Raw genomic sequence first — 20809 nt, forward strand, 5'->3', positions numbered from 1 at the left:
GCCTCACTTAAAATTCTTTCTACAGGAACATGTCTGATTTCAGGACTACCCAATCAAGGATCCGATGAATGGCTGGCCAACAGGGTTCTGTGTTTATGAGTTAAATGGATTGCATAATTGCACCACTTTTTCCTTTGCTGTTGTTGGTGGAAAAAATGGCAGAATCTGTGGACTCCAATCTCCCATACAGAGAGTCGGCTACCTGAAAGTCTCATCAGCAGCTTGGCTAGTAGAGCCTCAAGTTGCACTTCCTTGGCTTTCTGTAGATCAGTCCTGGAGCCGTCTCCGCAGAATGCTGTAATCCCCAAGGCCCACTTGGTCCGTGCTGAACAAGTGGCTGTGACCCCAAACCTGCCCCTCTTTTGCTTTTCAATATGACTGGAGGAATATGTAATGTCTAGGGCAGGTCTATGAGAGGCCCCTTCTAAAATAAGATTCACAAAGCCTTTCCTCATTAAAAAAAAAAAAAGCCTCAAGTACATCTCAATTATCTCAAAATTGCAGTTAAAAACTTACATTATACAAAGAAATAGCAGCAGAGAATGGCTAATGTTAAAACAACCAACCCCCCACCTAAAACCACCCCCCCCAAAAGTGCCATCCCCCCAACCCTTTCCCTTGGCTCTTCTATGCTGGGATTTCATTTAAGACCTGAAGCCTCTGAGAAAATGAGAATGGTAAAGCCACAGAGGAAAACTGCTTCAAGGTTAAATTTTGGACAAGGTAAAGAAAAAGCTGTAAATAGAAGTAGGGGACTGACTGGAAAAGAACTGGGAATTCTAGGAAATTTTCTTCTTAGAGGGGAAATCTCTGAAACCCAGATCTCCTTTCTGGAGTCATCCTGAATTCTTTAGTTATGGGGCAGTAAACTCAAGTGCAATGAGTAAAGTGCCAGCCAGGGATTAAAACAACAAAAACCAAAACAGCCAATCAAAATAACTCTGCAGTTAGGGTGACAGAAGATACACAGGAAAGGACTGTTTTTGCAGAACATCTAGTTCTGAAGAAATCACTAGTCAATGGTTCCGTTGTCTTGTTTCCACCAAAAATCAGACCAAAGATTCAAGGATCTTAAGGGTTATGGGACGATGAAAGGAATTTGATAGTGCTTTGAACAGTGATAAAATGGTATCCAAATTTGGTGTTGATACAGCTCATTTAAAAAGATAGTCACTTCAAAGTCATGGGACAAAATGTGAACATAGAGAACAACAGAAACAATCCAGGAAGATGATGCAGCCTGGATACAGCAAATTTAATGTCTCTGCTGTACACAGAAGTAACACCCCTTCCGCTTTTCATCCTTATGCTGGCAATAGGAGATGCACTAGAAAATTTGACTCTTAGAGTCAATGAATAAAAGGATGAGCTCATCATCTTTATAGCTCTTTTTAAAAAGGATGCTTATAATTCAAAGCGTGTTTTAATGGAAAGACAAGGGTACAGGGTGAGAGGCTGTTTCACAACTTAGTATATTAGTCTTTGGCAGAGCCCAATCAAGGCCAAATTCACCTAGGATGCCCAATGGCTGTGGGGGAATCTCCACAGGGTCAAGTAAGCAAACCCAAATGAACGTGTTGGATTAAAAAAACAAAACAAAACAAAAAACCCACAATAACAAAAAACCTGGGAAACCCTTGAAGGAAGAGCTTCACCCTGAAAAGGGAAGAGGGAAATGCTTGGCAGGGAGGGGCGAGGGTCAGCACGTGATCTCTGCTGCAGCGCTGGGCTGAGGCTTAGGAGTTGAGCCAAGGGTGCCGGAGACAATCGGCAGCAGTGGCTCTCTTCTCGGGTATCAGCTCCAACATGGGCAGTAAGAAATCCGTGAAGCCAGCTGCCTCTTCCTGAGACCACTCATACTTCTCCACTAGAACCTCAAAAAGGCCCCAGGGTTTCAGTTTCGTGATGTGCTTCAGGTCACCTAAGTAAAGACAATACAAAAGAAACTGACCGACATTGACAAGTAACAAGATCCTTTTGTGGAAATCCAGGAACTAATCCAGGTGCTCTATAAAGAACCAAATTTTGCCATCAGAATCTAATCCTTTTCTATTCACAAAGCTCTTCTTTAATACATTCCTTGGAAGTGTCTCCATTTTCCATGAGGGCCTAAAATCTTAATTTGTTTGCTCCACCATTCTAGGATATTTTGTCCCAGTCAAATTGGATAGGCCTAGCAGGAACTAGGTATTCACTAAAATGAATATTAAATGCCTATATATGCAACATGGTCTCATGTGGTGTTCAAAGACAGTTTATCATCACATACCAAGAACAATTTGGGGTTTGTTTTTTTTTTTTGGCTTAACATTCTAGTAAATGTTGCTTCCAAATAAGGCAGTAATTTAAAAATAAAGAGCTAAGACCATGTCCAACCTGTATAAAAGCAACAAGACTAAAACAACAAACCCCATACAGCTTTCAGATATAGCTACATCAACACTTTGTACTATTCTAAAATGTCATTCTAATTCTTGCTTCTTTGACATAACCATTTTAACTTACACAACACTTATTTGAAGTCTCTTTCTGTGGGCAGCGAGTGCCTGATTAATTACCCACTTGGTATATACATGCCATTAATTGGTCTTTGCACAAGGAGGAACTCCTATGAAACACTTCACTATCTTCCTGCCAAAAAGAAACATTAAGAAATGCTTCTGAGGATGCTTGCTGTCAAGTGTAGAGGTCGTGAGGAAAAAGGGAACCATGGCTAACAGGGAAAAAAGGTCCCTCCTTTCTAGTCCCTCCTAGGTCAGCTTTTCAAATTTCAGCTTTTAAATACACACTTAACTATGCCAACATATATTATCGAGTCAAAATTTCAGGTGAGAGTATTATCTTTGTTTCTTTCACTAATCGGTGATAACATAAACTTATAAAACTGCAAAGGGTAAAGTTAATTTGTAGGACTGATGTGCTTAAGTGACTATATTAGGTGTCACTGGGCTACAAGATGAGTGAGTCCTGCCCTTAGGAAGCTTAAACTAAACTACTTGCCCTTTGACAGAGGCAGTTCTTAGATCAAATGATAGCAAAAATCTGCCCATTTTTCAGAAGTAGGAGTAATCAACCAATTATGTGCCAGGTACTATATACACAGCAACTTATTTAGTGTGAAGTAAACACTTAAAATCCCCATTTAGAAATCAGCAGACTGAGGTTGTGTAGCAGCTGGGATTTGAACCCAGACAGTGTGGTTCCAGTCTCTGCTTTAGACCACACTATTTCACCTCTCTGTTACAGCTCAGCATCTAAGGCAGGACCATTCTTCTGTAGGTGTTGGGAACATGTACCTGGCTGTACTTACCTCTTCACTTTTAAACACTTTGCCCCCTTAATGGCTGGGAACAAACACATTCATTTTACCTTTTTTGGTGAAAAATTCCTTGGAATATTTTCCTGCCACAATGAGCTTGCGAGGCACCTTCCCCAGAAGTTCTATGATCAATGCAATGTGATCTGTATGTTTCAAACATTTCAGGAGAGGGGAAAAAAAAGACATACATAACAGGAGTAACAAATGCAGTTCTAGACAATGGCAGAAAGAGTAGCATGCACACCTCTTTGTAAAACATTTCAGCCTTGCTTTCTGTCCTAAATAGGAAGAGGACTCTATCCATCTAATGGAGAATCCAGAAAACCATAAAAAAATCAGGCGCCCACTCCAGTGGGACTTGAGTGATAACTAAAAACAATCTTGGTGTGAATGCTCTGCTTCCTGAAGTTGTATCCCTGGGGCCTAGATGAAAACTCGTGTTAATAATACTACCTCTGCGGTTGAAGAAGTCCTGTGAATATTTCCCACTGAGGGCAAAGCGTCTTGGAATTCTGCCTATCAGCTCTATAATGTGCGCAATGTGGTCTAAAATAGAAGGGTAAGAAGAACAGGATCAAGGACAAGCTGTAGAAGTTTTTTTTTTTTTTTTTTTTTTTAATGAATAGCTTTTTCAGGCCTAGCTGTTTAAGAGTAACTACAAATATAACCAAGGATACTCCAGGGGAGACTGGGAAGGTCAAGAATTATTTCAGGTGGTTGGTCACCTGATAGTAGCTGGCAAGTCCCACTCTAGAGTTTGGAGGCTTATCTATATCTTTACTTCTATTTTGTCTATACATCTAGATTCAGGTGGGTTTTTCAGATAAGGTAAAAAACTGTACCAATATGCTTTAGAGACTGTTATTTATTTATGGTACTGCTCTGGGCTTCAAGTAGTAATAATATCACTTTATATATAACAAAGTTCACAACAATTAAAGCACTCACATACAATTATTTGAGTTTTTACAATCACCCTGTAGAACAGGTCAAAATTAACAGATACCCCATTTTAATGATGAGAAAACAGAACCTCAGAGAGAATAAATGGCCTACTTGAAGGTATAGGGGTAACCAGAACTCAAAATGAACCCACATCTTATCGTGTGTAGTTGAGAGCTGTGTGTTTGTTGTAAAATAAATCACACTTTTAAAGTAGAAATTGGCACAGACATTTTAAAATACAGCTACTTGACTTCTGTAGGCCACTAAAAGATACCCATATCATAGCAGTGCCTTGTAACGGTCACTGCATGAATACGGACTATGAGCACTGCCAGCGAAGTGTGCACCACGCGGGGAGCCTGGGACCAGGCAGCATCCACATTCACAGGCAACTCTACTAGCTTTTTACTCTGCAAGTGACAGCAACTAAGAATAGGAAGAAATTTTAAAAAGTGATGGCTGTCAGCCACAAAAGAGCTTTATAAATGACTTTAATCCTGTAGTTATAGAATCGTTAAGGTCAAAAGGAATGACTATAACCTTTCCAATAATATCATCTTACAGGGGAATAATAATAATATGCCGAGACATTAATATATCTGGGAATTTGTGACAGTCTCAGGTCCTATCTGTTTCTCAAGTAAAGGACTCAGTGCTGTCATTTTAAAACAACTTTACGTTCATCAAGTCACTACAATCTTCCGGCAGTTTTGACTGAATTTATGGTTTTCTAACAAGACTTGGCCACCATGAAATTTTTGCCCATTTTAGGCAAAACCTGCAAATAAATGTCTTTGTAGAAATGAGACTACAGTTTATCTTACTGTAAACTTCCAAGTGAAATATTGGTTCTTTTAATATTTTTCCTATACCAAGGAATTATTTTTCTTTTTTTTTTCCTAAAGATTTAATTTATTTATTTGACAGAGAGAGACACAGTGAGAGAGGGAACACAAGCAGGAGGAGTGGGAGAGAGAGAAGCAGGCTTCCTGCAGAGCAGGGAGCCCGATGCGGGGCTCGATCCCAGGACCCTGGGATCATGACCCGAGCCGACGGCAGACGCTTAACTGTCTGAGCCACCCAGGCGCCCCAATTATTTTTCTCTTGAATGTGTTATTTTACATTTAATTCCAGCAGCCTGCCTCTGGCTTATCAATTAATCATAGGACTGATATACCTGATAGGCAAAATTATCAAGTATTATTCTGAGTTAGAGCTGTAGAACATCAACAACATCAGAAAAAATGCTTCTTAGGTGGGCCCCAGCCCTACCATGACTTATAACAAACTATGCATATACTAGCTAGGGGATAAGGGCTTGCTTTTTTCCTGCTCTTATGGGCCAAACTGCAGTAGTCTGAAGTTTCATCTAAGGACTATTAGTGCTGACTAGTATAGGAGGAAATAAAATTTGGATCTAAATATCTAGAATAGACAATTCTCCCTTGCCCCTTACTTGGGACTTTTTATATACACTTTGGTAGCATAAGACCCTACAGAGTGTAATTCCAGCTGCTATATGTGTTCTGTACCACACACTATTTACAGGGAGTCTAGGAAAGTAAAGAGAAAAAAATCAATTACTTGCTCAAACAGTTATAGTAGGGCATTTCTAAGAAAGTTCAAAGCCCCAAACTTGTAACTGGCAAAAAAAGCAGCAGAGGTTAGGGAAAATTAAGTGTATACACAGATAGTAATTACATATATTCTTAAAAGGGCTTATATAGAAAACACATCCAAACTGTACCCACTGAAATAGGCATTTGGTGATCGGAATTAGCATAACTTTTTCCAAACAGTATGTGTTAGGAATATCAGCAGGCCCTAACAACATTGCCTGTTAATATCCCAAGGGACCAGGGTTTAAGAAATGGAGAGTATTCTTGGTTCCACAGAGCACAAAACCTGATTCCCCTAAGAACTGAGGAAAGCACAGAGAGTAAAGGACATATTTTCCACATTGGGAGGGTACATTGCTAGTGCTCTCTCAAAGCAATCCCCATTAATCCTGAAAGCAAAACCTGCCGAAACTGTATAATAAAGAAGGTAAAACATTTAATTGTTCTTTCATCCACATTATTATCTAAGTTATTTGGACATCACCATAATAAAAAAAAAAATCACATATTCAGTTGTGTGCTTTCACAGCCTCTCGGAGTAACTGACAGCTTGGGCCTTTCCCATCAGCTATCACAAAACATAAATCAATAACACTGTTTTATTTTTTTAAAGATTTTTAATTTATCGGAGAGAGAGAGACACAGAGAGAGAGCGCGAGAGAACACGAGCAGGGGGAGGGGCAGAGGGAGAAGCAGGCTCCCCACGGAGCAGGGAGCCTGATGCGGGGGTTCGATCCCAGGACCCTGGGATCATGACCTGAGCCGAAGGCAGACACTTCACCGACTGAGCCACCCAGGAGACCCAATAACACGGTTTTAAAATGGAATTCTAAATGTTAGTATCATTTACAAAGAAAAAAGTATGGTTTTAATTTTTAGAAAGGGAAAAAAGAATGCTAAAAATTGTAGAATTTATATAGACAAACAGGATATAGTGCCTGCATTCACAAACACCACTCAAGTAGTCTGCATATAAAATTACTGACTTCCAAATAAAGTTGCAGGCCTAACTGAGCAACAAGCTGATGAACAGGTAATTCAAAGTGGGTAAAGAATGAAGCACTGATCTATATAGAAAGGAAGATAACCAGAGGTTTCAGAAGAAATTACCCGGCAAATACAAGTTTTCGTTTAACCAACTGTGGCTTTTCTCTAATCCTCATATAGTTCTTTAATAGCTATTATAAAATATCTAGTGTATCTAATACTTAATAAAAAACATTCTATATTTCTATCTTTTCTGGGATTTATATATTCTTAGCACACTAAAAAGACTAAGCTCTTCAGTACTAACAAACCGTGTTAGCCACACGTGGAAAGTGTAACTGCCATGCACAGAGATCCTCGGTTAAGGAGACTCACCTTCATCTCGAGTGTACTCTTCCCCTGAATGAGGTTCAAACAAATAGTCGCCTGTGGCCAGTTCAAAGGCCTAAGAAAAAGAGGACAGCACATGAAAGCATTAAAACAAAACAAAGCAAAGAAACCAAAAAAGCAGCCTTTGGGAAGCTTACTGCTTACTATGTGGCTCAATATGAAGTAATTTTTTTCTTCTTTGAAAAAGCTGCAGATGATCATTTAAAAAAATGTCTGCGATTATTCCTAAGGAGTTTTCCTTCCACACCTGTTTCTTAGTAAAATGGAGCAGGAAAACAGCAAAAACTGTTAACATCAACATATGGATTCTTCCACTCCATCCCCCTATCAGCAATTCAGCTCTCCTGAATTTCTCTTTTTGCTTAGCGAGGGCCACATGTGGATATTAAGGTGATTCTAAGTTATTAAATTATTTGTGAGAAGAGCAGGTCCTATTTTCTTGTTACAATTTTACATGGCTAGAAATTAAGATTCTGTACACAAAATCAAAACCAAAAAACTCAGACAGACATCTTCTCTACCTATGACTTAATTATTTCGCAAAAAGTATATTTTTAAGTTTTGCTTTGGGAAGCACTCCCTAAACTGTCCCAGTAGAATCCCCAATTCCTAGGTCTATAGGAAAATCAGAAAAAGATTAAGTGTAAATGCAGTCAAGAGCCATTCATGCTTTATGTGACTGGCAGGTTTGGCATTCACCTACCAGGAAAAGAAAGGCACATGTCTTCTACACGAAAACCTCTTGTAAACTGTTCAAGAACAATGAAAAAGTGATTTCCTTTAGAATACGTGCCAAGCATTATGGAAAGACAGCATCTGAGTGACAGGGCTATATTAATCTTTCACTGATTAAAAAACGGGTTTAAAAAAAGTAATGTAACAGCAATTTTATAAAGGCCCATATTAGTATAAAAGTACAGTTGTTAATCAAGTGCCAGTCACAGGTCAATTTTGATTAAGTCAATGGTCCAATTTCAGGAACTGTGGGGTGGATTCTGGAGCAGACTCTCTAATTCAGTCCTAGGTTTAGGTCTCAGTGGCTGGCCAGAGTCAGCTTCTGCAATTTCACGAGAGGACAGCTTTTCTCAAAACTATATTACCTGAACGGTACTATCCCGGACCAGGCCTAGCTGGTTTTATATTCTAGCAGTTCATTACGGAACTGAAGGGGTACTTGCTCTACCCTCTAATCGTCCTGAGGCTTATAGTCCCAAAGCAGAAAAGAAACAAACTGTGATTCTCATTCATCAGAATTTGTTAATCTCTTCTGAAACCAGTACTTTTTGAAAGCCTCATAGTGGGAGTTCAGTAAAAACACTGAAATTAAAATTCGAGAAAATAAAGAAAATTTTCTAAGATTTTAATTATTTTCTAAATTTTTTCACCTACACACTTATAACTAGTTACCTCAAGTTCTCTGAGAGAACTTTATTTTTTGGAACATATATGATAGTTGCTAGTAGTTACAATTTTGTAAGTAAGATAACAGCAGAAAAACACAAACCAAACCAAACAATCACAATGTCAGAAGTGAAAACTAGCAGAAGCTCTAGTCACAAACAGAACACTTAGTTGAACACCCTTCCCTTTATAGATGAGAAAACTGTAACCCAAACTGACAGGCAAGAAAGCCCATCCTAGAATCCAGGGTTCCTGATTCCCACTTCTGTGCTGGCCTCACTGACCAAAGAGCCTGTTCTGCCACAGGCAGGGTCATGCTGACAACCAGAGGCAACATCAGTTATGAAATCCAGTGTGCTGGTATATATCCAGACAACACAGTATTATTTAGTGCTAAAAATGCAAAAGAGCTATCAAGTCATGAAAAGACATAGACAAACCTTAAATGAATATTATGAAGTGAAAGAAGCCAATTGAAAAGTCTACATACTTTATGATTCCAACTCTATGACATTCTGAAAAAGGCAAAGCTATGAAGACAATAAAAAGATCAGTGGTGGCCAGGTGTTGGGGGTAGAGAAGGAGGGATGAATAAGCAGAGTTTAGAGGATTTTTAGGGCAGTGAAACTATTCTGTATGATACTACAGTGGTTAGATACAAGTCATTACACATTTGTTAAAATCTATAGAATGGAGGATTTAAAAAGATCTATTCTTTATCCACTCTAAAATGGTCTTCATAGAACCCTCCCTTTTTATAACTGCCATCTAACTTGGTAGTCTCAATCACTAAGGTGGCAGGCAATCTCTCTCTCTCTCAGAAAGGGCTCCAATCTTTCCATCAATTAATTGCATTGGATGCAGGATGATCCATCTTTCCAGACACTTCTGATATTCCAGATTTATTTTTATTTCTGGTTATGGCTAAATGGAAAGCAACATTTCTATGTCTATTAGCAAAATAAGAGAAACTTAAGGGAACAAAGGGGGGTTCGAATTTTCATGATATTGTCTCATGCGAGAGAAGTGCTTTCCCTCCCTCAGTCAAGAAAATTCCTACATGTGAGCTGGTCCAAACAGGGGACAAAGTTAATTCCCCTTTTATCTTTTTGCCTTAGTATTAATATACTAAATAGCAAGCAGGACCTACTGCCCCCAAACAATTAACCCACTACTAAGAACCACATCATAATAAATCAGATGTCATCTATAAACTAGTTATATTTTGTAGTTGGTGGCATCTCCATCGCTTATTTTCTCTAGCAAATCTAATTCCTCAAAATACAAAGCTTTAAAGTATGGCAAGAAAGAATTTAGATTTTATTCCAATGTTCTTTCATCTTGTGCACACAGTACCAAACCTTACATTCCACACAGTCCACCATCTTAACAGACTGTTGATATGCCATAATACAGTGATTTACAAGGTCATGCCATATTAACACGGTTTTAACTCTATTACCTCTGGAAGACAAAGTTTTTAGGAATGTGGGTCTCAAGTAATCTATGACCTAAAATAGGCTGGGGTTTCTAGTTTGTAGTTTCTCAAGTTTTCCCCCAAGTTGACTGTGAAAAATGTTAACTGAAATGACAGTTTAATAGGTTTCTGGTTTAGTTTACTCACTTGATGGTCCACCAAAATTTATTAAGTACTGCTATATAATAAAGAATTTGTTTGGTCTTTGTTCCTGTTTCCTGAGAGGAAGACTCTAAAAGCTTGGCATTTCCAAGTGATGATGTCTTTTGTCATTCACGTTGGACCCCTACCGCCTTATCATTACACCGATGAGGTGACTCATGGTGGGCTCCCTAGATAGTTTTAAGAGGGCTGGATATGCCTCTAATTGGACAAGACCCAACTGTGTGAGGATTGGGGCTTTGAGCCAGTGTTATCCTAACCTCCAGGGAAGGAGAGGGGGCTGGAGACTGAGCTCAACCACACGATCAACAATTCATTCAATCATACCTAAGTGATGAAACCTCAATTAAAAATTGGCACCTGAAGCCCCTGTGAACTTCCCTGGCTGGTGGTACATACTGATGTGCTGGGAAAGTGACATGTCCTAGGGACACAGAAGCTTCACCTTTGTGACCCTCTTAGGCCTCACCCTATGCATGCTTTCATTTGACTGGTTCTGATATGCAAAATGCAAAAGAGCTATCAAGTCATGAAAAGACATAGACAAACCTTAAATGAATATTATGAAGTGAAAGAAGCCAATTGAAAAGTCTACATACTTTATGATTCCAACTCTATGACATTCTGAAAAAGGCAAAGCTATGAAGACAATAAAAAGATCAGTGGTGGCCAGGTGTTGGGGGTAGAGAAGGAGGGATGAGGGAGGAAATTAAAAAGCTAGTTAAAAACATCTGGCATTCTGTGGCACCTGGGTGGCTCAGTCAGTTAAGCGTCCAACTCTTTGATTTATGACAAAACTGCAACAGCAGTTTAACACTTTCCCAAGTTCTGTGAGTCATTCTAGTAAGTTACTGAATCCGAAAGGATAATGGAACCTCCCCTTGGAGCCAGGGGGTCAGAAATGCACGTGGCCTATGGACTCCAGAGTTTGCAGCTGGTGTCTGAAGGGAGGGGGCTCCTGGGAAACTATGCCCTTAACCTGTGAAGTCTGCCAAAACTCTGGGTAGTTAGCATTAGAATTGCCCTGTAAGCACCCGCTCAGATTGTGCCAGGCCCTGACCCAGACACTTAGCTATAGTTCACAGCCATGGTTCCTGTCAGCATGGGACTTACAACCTAGGGGGAGAGAAACGAGTAAAGAAACACACAATTACAAATTGAAGAGTACACTCCATTTCAGGAAACAATATAACACATTCCAACAAAGGCTACTTGTGGGAAACCGTTCAATATCAACTAAATCTGACTACTTGAGTACTTGTTTGACAGGGACAAAGCAGCAATTTAAGACTCTTTCACATCTTTTGAGGTGCAAAGATGCCCGAGGAACTGTCAAACTATACAGAGTGAAGTAGTTTCCAGGGGTTTCCCTAATCTGAAAACAGAGCAGAGCTGAAAGGGCAAGGGTACTGGTAATCTCCAAATCAAAAGTGGCATCACCTTAGAGCAGCTATTTTAATCCCCTCCACTGAAGCCTGTACTAAGAAACACTCGGTGCCTTCAACCAACAGCCATTTGGCACAGCAAAATGGAATGCCAGATGTTTTTGTTTTTGAGACAGAGAGAGAATTCAAGCAGGCTCCACGCCCAGAATGGAGCCCAACTCGGGGGCTCGATCTCACAACCCTGAGGTCATGGCCTGAGCCGAAATCAAAGAGTCGGACGCTTGACTGACTGAGCCACCCAGGTGCCACAGAATGCCAGCTGTTTTTAACTCGCTTTCGAGTTCCTACCTCTGCAGACATAAGATTTAGAGTGCCAGTGGCACCTCGCGGGAAATCCCCTGTCCTGTGTGTGAATTTGCTGGTCCACTGAAACGAGCACACAGCGGAGGTCAAGGGGGACAGACATTACCATGCACGCTGTGCTCCAGATGTCAGCAGGGGTGTTATAGCCAGATCCCATCAGAACCTCCAAGGAGCGATACTGCCTTGTTTGGATATCTTCAGTGAAATGTTTGTGCTGAGTAAACGGAGAAGGAAACAGCATTTTAAAATCACTTACTCCAAAAAGTAACAAATCATGAAAAAAAAGATTAAAATAGGTCTCTTAAGTTTGCCTCAAACCAGTCTTCATTTAGCTCGTGTCCTAAAAGTATCAGTTTGATGCTATTAGCTCCAAACAGTACTTTGCTTTAATAGGCGGTCTACTCCAAATTACTTTTGCAAACATATAAATTTAACCTTAATATAGACACATGGATTAGGGAATAACAATCACTTTTTAAGAAATGGAAAACTATTACCCCAAGCAAAAATTAAACTGGTCATTTGTCTATAGTTATTAAGCGCGTCAACAAATAAATGACACCAATCTACGTTCAATTCAAACTTTCTTTGTTATGTGCTCATTATGAAGAAATAAAAGATTAGGCTTCAAGTTTCAAGAAACTTAGAAGCACCATCTATAAAGAATTCTTGGCCCCATTCTCCTCCATCCCCCTCACTCCTCCAAAAAACTCAAACATGATTCTTGGGGAAACAGAGACCATGTTAAGTACCATGGGAATGCAATCAGCAAAACAATCGGAATCTCTTTAACACAAAAACTGTATGGGAAGAAAAGGGAAAACTATAATAAAAGCAATTTAAGAGACACAGTACCCAGTTTTGCATTCATGGATTTTATTTGGATCCTGTTTCAAACAAACAAAAGAATATTTACAAGGTAACTGGTAAAATAGACTGAATACTTGATACTGGAGAATTGCCAACTTTTTAGGTATAGCGACAGTGTCATGGTTACCTGAAAGAATCATCTTTTAGAAAGCCATATTTAGGAATGAAAATAAGATACTTGGGATATAGTTCAAGATAATCTGGAGTGGGTGGCAGAGTGGGGGGTACAGATGAAAACAGACTGGCAATGAGTTGACAATAACTGGGTGGCGCTTAGTATAATGACACAGGGTTTCAGGGTTCTATTTTCTCTACCTGGGTATAGGTTTGAAGTTGGCCATAATAAAAAATATTGCAGAAAAAAGCTTAGAATGAGTCATGGACACAAAACAAAATCCAGATAATATTAAGAAACGTGTAACAAAAAAGTGTGGAGGATGATTCTCTAATCCTACTGGAATTCAAAAACAAGGACGATCATCTGTTTCTGTTTGTTTTTAAAGTTTTATTTAAGTGATCTCTATACCCAAGGTGGGGCTTAAACTCATGACCCCAAGATCAAGAGTCGCATCTTCCTCCAACTGAGCAGCCAGGCGCCCCAAGGAAGAACATTTGTGAAGAGGAGATATTAGGCAGAGAAAGCTTCAGGTAGAAAACCAGTGTTGACCAGAGCTCCAAAGGGACAAAGACTGATCAAAAAGCGCCACTTTTGTACTCCTGGTAGAGAGAGCATCACCAACAAAGGCCAGAAGACATCTGCTAAAGCCACATACAGCTAGTTGCTAGGATAAACAGTCTGGATTTCATTCGGCACCACTCCATGTTAATGCACAGAAGTGTGTGCTGTAGGAAGAACGACAAGACATCTGAGGACATCATTCCAGTCATTTTCTGGTTGGTGGCCAGGAATGAAAATCTGAACACTGACTGTGGAAATAGGAGAGGGAAGAGTAAACTCAAGGAGAGCCAAGAAAGAATAAGCAGAATTTAAAAATTCAATGGCTATATGTGGGAGATGGTAGGAACAGCCAAAAGGAACTCCGTGGCAGAGGCCTAGTGGGTTAGCTGTTTGCTGACAAAAACAGAGAGTGAGAGACTTAGGGAAGTGGATTTACAGGAAAACAATGGGCTCAGAAATTTAGTTTGAAGTGAAAATATACTGCAGGGGATTCTGATACTGTAACACATATACAACATTCAGGTGTATGAGTCATTCAAAATGCATTTCTATATACATATGTATTTGGTCTTTATCCGCTCTTCTTGGCTACAACTCCCTAAACCCCTGGAATCTTGGAATTTCTGGAGCAGTAAGAGCAAATGAGGGAGTATATTTGTATATATGGTCTCTTGTCCTTGGTTCCTGAAAATCCTTCAGAGCTGTAAAGGTAAAACTTAGGGTGTCTTATTATTCATAAGCCCCCTTCTACCACAACCGAGTTTATGTTAATGAGCTGACTCTGAAAAGCACCTAAGGATGGGGGCTGGTTGCTATAGGAACTAACCATGAACAGAGGGTGGGACTGAAAATTCCTACTCTCTGATTTCTGGGGAGGGGAGGGGTGAGGGACTAGAGATTGAATAATCACTAATGGTCAGTGAGTTAATCAATCATGCCTATGTAATGAAGCCTCCATAAAAACGCAAAAGGAGGGGGTTTGGGAAGCTTCCACACTGGGGAACCAGAATGCTTCCACATGAAACTGGGGCAGGCCCTTGCAAGCTCCATGAGGACAAGTTCCTTTGAGACCTCACCCTATGTATCTCTTTCTCTGGCTATTGATTTGTACCCTTTAATATCCTTTGTAATAAATCAGCAATGTAGTGATTAAACGGGCTTTTCCGAGCTTTGTTAGCCATTCTAGCAAATCAATCAGACCCAAGGAAAGGGCTGTGGAATCTGATTTATAGCCAGTTGGTCAGAAGTACAGGTGATAATCTGGACATGTGATCGGCATCCTGAATTGGAGGGGGTTGTTGGAACCTCCAATTTATAGCTGGTTGGTCAGAAGCAAAGGTAACTTGGGCTTACAACTGGCATCTGAAGTGGAGGGAGGTCTTGTGGGACTGAGCCCTTTATCTGTGGAATCTTATTTTTCTCCAGGTGATAATGTCAGAATTGAGTTGAATTCTCAGACTAGTGTCCAAGAATTGCTTGGTGTGGGAAAGCCTACACACACACACACACACACACACACACACACACACACACGCACGCATGCACCTGGGTCCAGGCATCCTTTTCTGTCATACATTTAGAAAAATGGATATGCTGTTCAAGGGAGTTGTCTTTACTCCTTGTGCCTCACTACTGCCTTAAAAAGATGCTGTAAATGATGAGGTCAAGAATCAGCAAAAGTAAAGAAGGTGGATCAGATACAAACACACACATCCTAAAAGTAAAGAAGGTGGATCAGATACAAACACACACTCACTCCTAAAACTCCACCTTAGTAAGAATTCAGTGTTAATTTTTAAAGCATAAACTGACACAGAATGACAAAGAAGTTAGAGCAATAAAATTTACAAGTTGAAAAACAGATCACTCGTAAACATCTTAGTGGATTCAGGAAAACTGAATACGCCACTGGTAAAAAGCTGGGAAGCGCTGGGATGTAAACCATAGTACTCCTTGCCTCAGGGCTTGGGGTTTGGCAGTGTCGGGTATCACTGCCAAGTGAGGATGGGGTTTAACCCAGAAACACTGCTTTAAACATCTTTTAAAGATGGCATGCCTGGGTGGCTCAATCAGTTAAGCATCTGATTTGGTTTCGAGTCAGGTCACAATCTCACAACCCTGAGATCGAGCCCCAGGTCAGTGGGGAGTCTGCTTGTCCCTCTCCCCCCGCTTTATGCTCTCTAGCGTGCTCTCTAAAATAAATAAATAAAATCTTACAACAACAACATCTTTTAAAGAAACAGGGCTCCAGAACACAGGGCATGATGCAATCTAACAGCTTGGGTCTCTGAAGGATGCGCCACATAATTGAGGGGAGAGTACCATTCTGAAAACAGGGAAGTTAAGTGACTATGTAACTGCATGTTGAACCCCATTTTCCTGCAGAAAGAAGGCAACTGACATCACATAGGAAGAAAAAATGTCAAAAATGAGATAGTAAATTATAGCCTCTGAGAGATAATCAGAGAACCAAAAAACTCTTGAAAAGTAAAAATGAGAAATGAGAAAAAATAAAGCTTATAATAACTAGTCAAGAAATAGCCCAGAAAATAAAGCAAAAAGAAAATGACAGAAAATAGGAGACAGGTAAGATAATACCTGCACAGGAGGTCTAACATTTGAATAATGAGATTTCAGAGCTAGAGGACAGAAAGGAAATAAAACAAAAAACCAACCAACCAAACAACAAAGAAAAAGTCAAAACCAAAGAACTAGAGTTTCAAAATTAAAAGTGCACACCAGGGGTGCCTGGCTGGTTCAGATGCAAGAGCTTGACTTTTGATCTTGAGGTTGTAAGTTCAAGCCACATGTTGGGTGTAGAGATTGCTTAAATAAATAAATAAACTTAAAAAAAAAAGTGCACACCAAGTCCTTAATCTAATGGATAAAAACAGACTCAAGTGAGGCATAGCACTGTGAAATAATGATCCTAGAGACTTTCACAGGGGAAAAGGCTGCATACAAGGGATCAAGAATCAGAATGGCACTGGTCTTTAGCAGCAACAAGTCAGGGAACTAGAAGATAATAGAGCCATGACAAACATTCTTAAGGAAAATTGTTTTCAACCTAAAACTTTGCATGCAACCAACTGAGTGTGAAAGTAAGACAGAGACATTAGCAGACATGCAAGGTGCCCCCTCCCAGTCTCACACACTCCTTCTTAGGAAGCTACTACAAGTTGTATATACTCCAAAACAAAAAACAAAACAAAACAAAAACCACAAACAAAGAAAACAATCATTTTACAGTAAACCAAGAAAGAAGATCAGAGACAGAAAGTAGGGATATAAAGAGAGAGTAAACATAATCTCCAGGATGATGATGAAAGGAAATCTGAACGGCGGTGACGCCGCAGGCCTCCGGGGCGATCCAACAGGCGAACGCAGGTTAGAAGACTCCAGGTTCCAGATAGAGCTCTTCGGGAAGAAATTGAAAGAGTACTCAAGGTAGCTGTATGCATTAAAGTATGCGTATTTATACCACTGGGTGAAAGCGTGGGATTGAATTAATTAATAAATAGTACAAAGATGACTAAGCAAATGAAACAGTGTTAGGCAGAAACAGAAAAAGAATCAGTACAATTTATGCTCAAGATAGCACTGGGTCCCAATAATGCAAACACGGAATGATTAAGTAGCCAAAATCATATTAAATTGGGAACATGGGGGATGGATGCAGTGATGGTACGTAAATCCTGTAGTAAAATGCCTAAAATTGGAAAAAAAAAATTGGGAGCAGTATAGCCAAGTTATTTATTAGCAATATGAAGGTAAATACTGATGTGTGGGGAGTAAAAAAATTGGCAAAGGGAGGGGACAGATTTTTGAATCAACATAAACTATATACATGCATAACTGACAAGAATGTAATACTTTAAAAAATCAAGCAATCTGAAAATCATATACAATTTTATTACTGAATGCCAGATGCTGTTCTGCTGCAGAGATCAGTAAGATGTGACATTTAGTCCTGACCAGGACCCAGCAGGACAAGACACTGATGTCTAGTTCACACTGTGTCCTCGTACCAAGGTCAGAGCATGTGCCTATGTTGGCTGAAGGAGTGAATGAATGAAAACAAGGTAAAGTCATTTTAGCATAGGGCACATTTTTTAAAAAGAGAAGAGAGGCCCCTGGGTGGCTCGGTTGGTTAGGCGTCTGCCTTCGGCTCAGGTCATGATCCCAGTGTCCTGGGATCGAGCCCCACATCAGGCTCTGTGCTCAGCAGGGAGCCTGCTTCTCCCTCTCCCACTGCCTGCCTGTCTGCCTACTTGTGCTCTCTCTCCGTCAAATAAATAAATAAAATCTTAAAAAATAAATAATAAATAAATAAATAAATAAATAAAATAGACATGAGGACAAAAAGAAAGTAACTGTGGTAGTAAAAGTGACATGAAAAATTGTAGCAGAATAAAGAAAAGTGTGCCAACTGGGTAAGAAAATAATGGAGGAAGGTGTTCTAAACACAAAGGCCCAGAAGCTTGAAGCATTTGATGTTTGTACCATGTGATATCTGTGACAGAGCCAATGAGTTTCTCACAATTCATTTACTTAAATATTTATTGAGCACCTCCTAGGTACCAGGTTCTAAGTACTGTAGGTACAGCAGTGAACAAAAAAATTTGTTGTGATGGGACATACATTTAGGGATAGTAAGCAAACGACTATACAGTATCAGACTGTGATAAGTGCTATGGAGAAAAAAAAATTGAGGGGGGAGAGGAAGAAAGAGACAATACATGAATGCATATAATAAAGGTGCATGGGTTTGGAGAGTGGTGGTTTGCTAATTATGTTAGGTGTTCAGGGAAAGATCTCCCTGATGACAGCTGAATAGGAACTTGAAGAAAATGAGTGAGTTGTACACATTATCTTGGGAAGAGAATTCCAGGCAGAAGGAGGACACTATTTGCTTGGTGGTGTGTGGGACATGGTAAAGACTTTGGCATTCATTTTGAGGGAAGTCACTGCGACTCACATTTAAAAGGATCACTCTGATAGCTGTGTTGACAACAGTGTGTAGGGGGCACGGGCAGCTGAAGGGAGAGAGCTGAGTAGGCTACTGCAGTCATCCAGGTGAAGACTGGCTGGCCTAGACGAGACCATGGTACGGTAGAGTAATTCTAATTACTTGAAAAGTTTTTCCCCATTCCTACCAGTCAGTGCTAAGCTCTGACTTCATTTTTTTTCCTAAAAGGTTATCACAATATCCTAGAAGTGAGATCCTTCTAAGGTATAAACCATTAGGTACAGGATGCCATACGGAATAGAGAATTTGAAGTATAAAAATAAATGTAAAACCTATTAAAGTGGAGTTTCGATAACGCATAGTTTTTGCTTCAGCAATCTTCAACATTCCTGTTTACAAAGTATATGACTCCGAGTAGTGTCATTTATGTGCAAATCATTCTACTGTAGATTTTTGAGGTGTCCATTAATAATGCCCTCCCCCAAATTCTTAGCTAGGTAAGCAACAGTATTAACAGGACACTATACATCAAAAATCCATTTTAAAAAAGAACCCAACTTTTGACTTAGGAATTCTATGTTTAGGTCATGTCCTAAGGACACCACACAAAGATTCATGAGCAAAGATGCTCATCACGAAGAGCTATCAAAAATGTGTAAAAACTAAGTACATTAGGGAATACTATATAACCAACTGAATTTGATAAAACTTTCTGGTTGACAAAGAAAAGTGTCCAAAATATGTTAAATGAGTTAAAAGTTTACAATTAATAAGTTAGATACCAATTTTGAAAATAACAGGGAAGTATGAACATAAGCATCATTGAGTATGAAAGTGAATTAGGATACAGATAAGACAAGATTGGCCAGGAGTTAACATTACTGAATCTGGGTGATAGGTACCTAGAGTGGGAGTGGGGGCTGTTTTATTATACCACTCTCTCTACTTTTCTAAGTATATTTGAACTTTTCTATAATAGAAGATTAAGGAAAAAGTGAAAAAATATTGAAAGATGTTAACTGGCAATCTAGGTATAGACCGGCAGATGATTTCTTCCTTAGCACAATTAAAGTTCAACTTTTCATTCATTCCTAGTCACTTCATAACACAGCACTAAGCTAAGTTTAACTTACCACCCAACAGGCATTTCCAAGATCAGCAATCTTCACTCGGAGCTTTTCTGCATTTTTTGGCTCAAGGGGATTAACAAGAAAATTTCCAGCAGTGGATTTTCCTATAGACAAAGGATATCATTAATAAGACTGTTTAGTGAACACAGAAATACCCAAAGGTTAATAAAACTCTCTGAAGCAATATACCCAGGCCTCCGACTGGCAAACTTCATTAAATTTTATAAGACAAAAGAGTACAAAAAAAAAAAAAAAAAAAAGAACACAGCAATACCTTCAGTTTACACAATAAAACCTACTTCTGCCTTTAGAGCAAGTGAAATGCTGTGCACCCACTACATGACCAATACGATTCAAAAAATTAGCTAAAAATTTACACATTGAAGGTAACTTGGGAACCTGCTATGAAGCTTTATTTATAAAAACAATGGTAGATTTAGACTAGAAATTCATGAATATGCTATTCAGGGAAGGACTACTGGGAAAGTAGGTCTGTTTAAGTACCTTTGTTGTCCAATGGTCCATTTTGTTCTTGCTCTTGCTCATCTTCACAGGGTATCTCTGCCCGAATGCTTTCTTGAAGTTGGCTGATGTCCTGTTCACTGAACGACTGGTCTACATTTGGTGAAGCCTGGCACATCATGGTCTCTGACACCTCAGAGGTTATAGGTGTACAAGAGTCTGTTTCTTGAGATGTGCTGCTATCTCCATTTTGGGAGCTCAGGAAACTAGGTTCCTGCTTCAGATTTTGGACATCACAGGCATTAGCATTATGTAGATCCTCTTTAAGCCTCAATGTTTCTTTATTACTGTTTTCAGTATAATTAATGATTTCAATTACTCCATTGCAATTAATTTCTGCTGCACCACCCTCTACACCACGTTCCATAAGTGTTTGATCCTGGTCAATGGTACTTGACTCTTCTAAGGAACAAACAGACAAAAAGGATGTATGTGTATGTGTATGAGTGAAAGAACAAAAAAATTTCTCCACAAGATTAAAAACGTTTTCTAGAACTTATACAGGGTGACATAAAAACACGATTGAACATCTAAGACCTATTTATGGAAGGATAAAGATCTTCTTATTCTTACTCAAGTGCAAAATGAAGT

The 20809-nt window shown here is 39.5% G+C and overlaps 1 protein-coding gene across 2 annotated transcripts in view; it reads right to left on the bottom strand.

Annotated features, from left to right (window-relative positions):
• Positions 1-594: 594 nt before the first annotated feature.
• The window catches only part of SRPK1 (SRSF protein kinase 1), an 81351-nt gene continuing 61136 nt past the window's right edge, over positions 595-20809 (bottom strand). Inside the window, exons 11-16 of one of the 2 annotated variants that reach the window (XM_034991819.1) lie at positions 20201-20620; positions 19700-19800; positions 12155-12262; positions 7246-7315; positions 3370-3462; positions 595-1921 (exon numbers count right to left, since the gene is read on the bottom strand). In XM_034991819.1, coding sequence (XP_034847710.1) covers positions 1737-1921; positions 3370-3462; positions 7246-7315; positions 12155-12262; positions 19700-19800; positions 20201-20620 — 977 coding nt within the window. In that variant the 3' untranslated portion in view covers positions 595-1736. Of the gene's footprint in view, positions 1922-3369; positions 3866-7245; positions 7316-12154; positions 12263-19699; positions 19801-20200; positions 20621-20809 lie in introns of those variants that run through there. The other variant, XM_034991820.1, reaches the window with a different exon arrangement.

The sequence above is a fragment of the Mirounga leonina genome, unplaced genomic scaffold, assembly GCF_011800145.1.
Source record: "Mirounga leonina isolate KUSES-001 unplaced genomic scaffold, KU_Mleo_1.0 Mir_53, whole genome shotgun sequence".
NCBI lineage: Eukaryota > Metazoa > Chordata > Mammalia > Carnivora > Phocidae > Mirounga > Mirounga leonina.